This window comes from Peromyscus leucopus, chromosome 3 (assembly GCF_004664715.2).
Source record: "Peromyscus leucopus breed LL Stock chromosome 3, UCI_PerLeu_2.1, whole genome shotgun sequence".
NCBI classification, from domain to species: domain Eukaryota; kingdom Metazoa; phylum Chordata; class Mammalia; order Rodentia; family Cricetidae; genus Peromyscus; species Peromyscus leucopus.
The window spans coordinates 4,503,576-4,511,100 of NC_051065.1; the positions used below are offsets into that span (position 1 = coordinate 4,503,576).

The 7,525-nt window shown below is 36.9% G+C and overlaps 1 protein-coding gene across 14 annotated transcripts in view; it reads left to right on the forward strand.

The window, feature by feature from the left end:
- Nucleotides 1–7,525, forward strand: part of Cadps2 (calcium dependent secretion activator 2) — a 552,385-nt gene that overhangs the window by 377,508 nt on the left and 167,352 nt on the right. For all 14 annotated transcript variants that reach the window (XM_037203488.1, XM_037203487.1, XM_037203485.1 and 11 more), the window contains exons 10-11: nt 5,753–5,861; nt 7,506–7,525. The exon at nt 7,506–7,525 is cut by the window's right edge and continues 181 nt beyond it. In XM_037203488.1, the coding sequence (XP_037059383.1) occupies nt 5,753–5,861; nt 7,506–7,525 (129 nt within the window). The remainder of the gene's footprint in view (nt 1–5,752; nt 5,862–7,505) is intronic.

Genomic DNA, 7,525 nt, shown 5'->3' on the forward strand with positions numbered 1-7,525 from the left:
ACTTATTACTTAATTCACTTTTCTCTCCAATACCCTTGGTAGTCTTTGATAGTAATTCAGGGCTGTCTTACATAATGACTTTGCCAAACATTTAGATAAATTAGACTTCTAATTAGAGAATGTGGTTGTTTAAAGTATCAGAATGAGAATTATAACATAATGTGATGTCATAGAAGGGACACCAATCTGGAGTGAGGAGGCATTTCCTAGATTCAATATGAGCATTGTCACCTGGGAAACCTTGAAAAGGCAGATTCCACTCTCCATTTACTAGAGTTGAAATCACAATCTCAAAATCTCAAGGGCCCAGACACCTTATTTCTTGAAACTACTGTGTTACAGCAGATTCCAAGTTTGATTTTGCTTGTCATGACTTGTTGAGAAGAGGTCTTACTATTTTGTTCAAATTGGCCTGGAACTTAAAATTCTCCTACCTCACCCTCACAGGGGTTGGGATTATAGGTATACGGCTTGTTTTTAGAGAATAATTGTATAATTTTACAATAAAGCTTAGCTCTCAGTTTAACTCTTCTTTGTTTTGTGGGCTACAAATCCTCTGAATATCCTGGTGTCTGAGTTGCAAATGTATTCTCTTCAAACCCTTACTACATAATCAAAATGTGTTGTCTTCAATGCTAAAATAACCTTTTATTCATTTGGTCGATTTTTGCTGATTAATGGATCAGCAGAATGTTAAGATAGCCCTGTTATAAAAATAAACCTGTAATGCGAATAGCCCCAGTCGTACTACAAGAGAATATACATGTCAGACTCAATAAAATATATTTTTGTATATATTGGAGTTCATTAAATTCCAAAAATATTTTTCTAACCTGTTTTTACTTTACACTGCTTTTGTGGGAGCCCGTTCTCAGGTTCCTAGTGGCTTTCCCCAGCAGGTCCGCATAGAGGATGATTAGGACCAACTGCCTGAGTGCAGGTGTCTGAGATGGTCTGCACTTGGTTGTGCTGGGGGAGGAGGTCTTTTGCTCCACCCCTTGGCGTCTCTATAAATACCCTGGGGCAGAGACAGTCCGGGCCCGTTGGAAAAGGTTCCAGGCCCTCTCGAGGCTATCCTCTATTTTCTATCTGTTTATCTCCGCAAGATTCTCCGCAATAAATCCTTCTATCTAATATTTCCTGCTGCTCACACTCAAGAAAACTCTGGGGAACTGTGGGGGTGGTGGGTAAACGCCCCACATGCCTTCCAACGTTTTAGCCTTTTCCTTTTTTCTACGTGGTAAAGGATATAGAAATGGTTTATTTCTCACAGGATACCTATATCTTTAAGAATTTAAAAATATCTTTTTCAGGGCTGAAGAGAAAGCTTGGCAGTTAAGAGCTCTTACTACTCTTACAGAGGAATTAGGTTCTGTTTGTAGCACCCATAGCTGGTGTCTCACAGCCACCTGGAATTCCAGTTCCAGGGATCCAGTGCCCTCTTCTGGCCTCTTCAGATACTGCATATATGTGGTATACATAACATACAGTCAGGCACACATACAGATATAAAATGAGTCACACAAACACATTTCTTTTGTTGTGTGAGTGATACACCTTAACTAGCTACTTTCCAAGTTTGGATTTTATTCTTCAAGTTTGTTTCCTGAATCTTCATAGTGCTAGTGTTTTGACTGCTTGCTGATGGAAGTGGATACAACTCAAATGAAGAACTTACCTAACCAAGACCTAAAAAACAACACCACCAATTGACATGCCAGTGTGGGTAGGGGAATTCTCCAAAGATTCTACCCCTAGATGAACAGCTATAGCAATTAGTGGTTACTGAGAAGGAAAGTTAGTCTCCTCCAGGGACAAGCCTCCTGATTGGTTAGCCAATCACAAAACGTCAGCCCTAAACACATATGTACAATGCTAAGTGAACTCAGCAGGGTGTATTTATACATTGTGAGAGGGTATGAAACAGTAATAATAATTGAAGGATAAGAGGCTATGAATTCAAGAAGGACTTAGGGGATCATGGAAGAAGTTAGAGGGAGGTCAGGGAGGTGAGAATGTGAATACAGTACTCATAGATGTGATTCTCAAAAGTAAATTTTAATACCTCATACTTCCCTGGCTCCAATTAAATGCACTCAAGTTTTACTACTTGGATGAAAGAAGGTACATCACCTTATGATGACTACTTCCCAAACATCTTAAACAGAGTATTTAGAGTTTAAAATCAAATGTCAGATCTGACAAGTAGAAGGGAATGAATGCACTTGAGAGGACATGTCATATGGTCTGGAGAACTACTTGTTTTTAAAAATGTAGTTTACACTTTCAAAAGTATTACACTTTCAAAGATGGTAGAAGAGAACATTTCTTGAATTTAAACAAAATAAATTCCATGTAGACATAGGCAGAGATTTCATGCTGCACACTTTCGAAGTTGGATTATGCACAGTCTGGAGGAGTTGAGTCATAGAGAAGAAAACAGAAGTCAAGGCGATGCCATTAGAAAAGCGATGGGGACCAGTGTTAAAGATCTTGGGAAATAATGTAAGGGGTTTAGACTGAGAAATAGAAAGACAAGTTTCTAAAGATGAAGGTAATGTTCTCCTACATGGGAGTTCGGGTGAAGAAGTGACTGAGGCGGGCAAGATGAATAGTGTGTCTAGAGTACTTCACCCAGTGATAGCTGTGTAGTCCAGTTAGTAACTGCTGGAGGTATTTGCAGGCTGTGTAGAGAAGTCAGACCCTCCCGTGTTCTTCATCTCTCTCCCAGCAGGTTTCGGATTATTATGGCAGTGATGTGCCAGGGAACTACTCTTATTATGGTTTTAAAGTCTCCCAAATAAGAGCTGGAGATATGAGGCTTATTAATTATATGCTCAAAATAATCTTTTGTTCCGTTACTAATTTATTGTTAGAGCATTGCTTTGCCAAATCCCTTAATATCTAATTACAGTTTACTCATTCTTAAGACAAATTGGACATATTTTGCTTTATTTTATATACTTGACCCATCATTGTAGTTGTTTTTATTTCTGGAATGTGAAATTGGCATTTGATGTCTCTTGAGTAATGTCTCAAAGACAAAAGTTAGATGTCTTATTCAGCAAGTCCATTGGGAAAAAATTAAAGACCAGGCTAAGGTATTTAAATTGGTAGTGTGGTCCAGTTGTAAGATAATACTAACGGTTCTTTTTTTGAGATGACTATGGTGGCACATTCCTATAATTGAATCACTGGGGAGGCTGAGGCAAGAGGATTATTAAATTTACTACCAGGCTGTGCTACAAAGGTAGATCTTTGTCATAAAAATGAGGGTTAGGGATGCAACCTGGTAGTAGAATGTGTGCCCAACATATTGAAGACCCTGGGTTCAGTCTGCAGTTATAGGAGGTAAATATTTTCTTGTCTAACACCTGGAAGTGCTGGATCGTATATATAACACATCTTCTTATATGCTGAGCTGAATTACAAGAAAAAGGACCAAAGATCAGAAAACAAAATGTTTAAGCCTCTGTGTGAATTAGGACTATGGCTGCAGTGGCAGCTGGGATGTGGGATTAAGCTGGTATGCTGGATATTTATTGTCCAATCAGAGGAAGTCATAATTGAGATATATGCAAAGAAGGAATTTAAGATACAGATCTCAAATAAATTTTAAAAAATCCAGTGAAATGATGGACCAAGAAAATAATCTGCCCCCAGGCTTATAAACTTGAGTTTGTGCTTAATGTCTAAATGTGTACAAAAATTAGCCTTCAAAATTCCTATTAGCTTGTATTCATTATCTTTGTTTTATTAAATATAAGTGTAATATCAAAGTTAAGAAGCATAGTGGTTGTGAAGTTGAGTTTTAAAAGCTCATATTGCACTGCAGAGGGCCCAAGTTTCCAGCTCCCAGCACCCAAGTCAGGTAGTTCACAACCACCTATAACTCCAGCTGCATGGGAGGCTCTTGACATTCTTCTGGCTTCCAGGGGCACCTGCACACATGTGTACATAACACACACACACACACACACACACACACACACACACACGACTAAAAATAAAAATAAATGAGAAAAATACATAAAATGTTCTGGCCTAGTGATAACCCTGGGCCATCTGGTATTAAAGAACATGGAAATAGAAGTTCTTTACTTAGGCTTCATAGACTGTCCACAGAGAAAGCTATGTTGAATAATAATAACTATGATCTAACATGATGAAACTAAATTGATTGTTTTCATCCTTAACAACTTCAGCTATAAAACTATGTCATACATAAACTGTAGAACAGTCACATTTAAGCTGTTTTTATTTCTCAACAGGCCCAGAAATTTAATAAAAAAATCCACAACATAAGAACAGAATGTCACACTGTGAAAACTAAACAGGAGATTTAAATCAGGCATTTTCCAAAGGTGGAACTTAAATAGTTTAAAAATACAGACCCTGAGATTAGAATCTTACATAAGAGAAGGTTAAACAGTAAATTGGAGGAATCTATAATAAAATTAAAATAAAATACAATAAAAATCACAAGCACAACTATTTATAGAATGTTAAACTCTAAAAAAAATTAACAACAACCCAAAATGGACAGATGGAGAAAAAATGAGATATATAATTGCTTAAAGGATATGTATGTAAGTTTTAGGATAATTTTTATAAAATTGAAAGGAATGAAAATAGAACAAAAATGGAACAAAAAATGTTTGAAATAATGATAGATAGGATTCTAAAATTAATATTGCCAGAAATTATCCAAGAGAAGGCACTCAGCATCCTAGCTAGGATATGCATATCACTCCAAAAGATTTTACAATGAAACTCTAGTAAGTTGAGAGGAAGACAACTTTTCATTAGATTGTTTATTTAGTTGTGTATATGTATGTGTGTGGGTACCACTGAGTCTGTGTGGAAATAAAGGACAGCCTGCTGGACTCTGTTCTCTGCCACCATGTGGGTCCCAGGGATCCACCTCAAGTCGTGTTAGGCTTGGCAGCAAGCACATTTACCTGCCAACCATCGTGACATCCCCAAAGATGGAGAGAACACTTAAGAACAGCCACAGAGAAAGAGGAAAATTGAATGACAAAATGAGATTCAAGAAGCAGTTAACAGCAAGAAAACTAATAAAGAGGAAGTACATTAATATTACAGAAATGTAATATTAATAAAATATAAATTAATATTTAATGTATATGGTTACATATTTTTTAACAGTAAAGTGTCCTGTTACTAAATGCCAAAATACTAATAGCACCAAAACGAGGTGGAAATAAAGATGAGGATGAACTCTGGAAATGGTAGTGGATAAGGAATAAAGCAATCCGTCTGCTGTAATCAAAACCAGCTTAAGTTAAAACAAAAACAAAATAATACTTGAGAGTTCTCTAACTAATACAGGTATAATGTAAAGCTCCTACATAACTGGAAAACTAGAGATCTGCTTGTCGTTCGTGCTTAATTGGGGACAGTTTGTGAATATACAGAAAGAATGATTATGTACTGCGTTTGTTTGGTTGGCTTTTCGTCTCCTACAAAAATCTACACAGCAGGGGAACACTAGGTCACCATGCTCATCATATGAGCCCTCACTACCAGCAGACCTATGAAAGGCACTTCAGTCTCAAAGCTGAGTTTTGAGGAATGCTAAAAATAGAATAATTGACATGCAAATTACATGTTTTTGCTTGGAGGAAAGTCTTGGTAAAGAAAAACTAAAAGTTAAATTTGGTTATTATTTTTCTTTTTGTAACTGCAAACCACTGTTTTCTCCCTCTCCCTCTTCTCTTTCACCGAGCAGGTTAGCCAGTACACCTTTGCTATGTGCAGCTATAGAGAAAAAAAGTCTGAGCCACAGGAATTAATGCAACTTGAAGGATACACTGTGGATTACACAGACCCCCACCCAGGTAAGGATAAGTGAACCACTTTTCCAGTCATGTGCGGATGTCTGCAGTTTTGTGATCAGCTATGTTTGTTCTCCATTTAAAACTCCCCTTGATGAATGGAAGGTTAATTTGAAACTCATGTAACTGGACAAGACTTTAAGGTTCAAATTATGTCTTTTACCATCATCTGCTTCTCTATTATTTTTATACAATAATAAAATATTTAAATTTTGCTGATAGAAAAATTATATGAGATAGAGAAATACATGCAGAAAATTCACTGGGAAGCAAAATCACAAAAAAAAAATAAGTAATGAAATGGCAATTAAATGATAGATGATAGATAGATAGATAGACAGACAGATAAATTTTGAGACAGAGTCTGTGTAACCCTGGCTAGCTTGAAACTCACTATGTAGATCAGCCTGGCCTCAAATTCACAGCAATCTACATCCCTTTAACTGGGAGGTAGGCACCACCACTCCAACATATATATTACATTCTAATTTTCTCTACAAAACACTTTCTTATATTTCTGTCTCTCCATGTATGTTAAAGTAATTTGAACATTATATATATATACATATATATATAATACTACATATATATATAATACTATATATAACGATAAATCTGAAATTCAAAATCTGAAACATTCTTTGAATACTCATATGATGCCAAAGCTAGAAAATTCTACATCTGACTTTATTTGACAAGTTGCAGTTAAAATCCATGGACAATAAGAATACTTACCTGCATGTTCTGGGTATAAGTGTATGTGAAATTGGTATTGAGACAGGGATCTCACTCTTCAGATAACTCATTACTTATAATGAGCTCAAGTCCAAATTCCAAATACTCTAAGGTCAAACATTCCAGGTGTAGGGGGCCCCTCAAACTATGGTGGCTGTAGAACTGAACACATGGTGTTTGAAAATGAATGAATAAATGGATATGTGGATGGTAGTAAAATTAATCAGCAATTTTAAGAAACACGAATTTAGATACATTTTTAAATTAACATACAGAGATGAAGTAGAAATTGGTGGCCATATTCTCTAATTGTTCATTTACATATACAAATACCACTTGTCCAAAGATTAAGCTGCCATCTAAACTGAAGTATCACTTTTACCTTCCCTATATTTTTATTTTTCCTGAAGTCATATTTCACTTACATGTAGAATGATAAATATACCAACACAAAGAATCTCCTTCGTTGGCATGAAACACCAGATTTCACTGTTTTTTTTGTTTGTTTGTTTTTTGGTTCCCCCCCCCCCAGACAGGGTTTCTCTGTGTAGCTTTGTGCCTTTCCTGGGACTCACTTGGTAGCCCAGGCTGGCCTCGAACTCACAGAGATCCGCCTGGCTCTGCCTCCCGAGTGCTGGGATTAAAGGCGTGCACCACCACCGCCCGGCTTTCCACTCAGTCTTTCTATGGGGTATGTTTGTTGTACTGCCTAAAGCTCTCTAGTCGAGAGCTGAGTGTCTCCCTGAGCTCTACGTAGAAGTGTTTTTACTGTGTACCTTTAAATCATGGACTGGGGATGTGATCCTCAACTAAGATCATTTAAAGCATTGAACTCATATGAATGAAGCTGGGTAAATAAAGAGTGAAATCGTCAGTCATGTAAATTTTAATGGTATCTTTCTTCTTCCACAGGCCTTCAGGGTGGCCAGGTG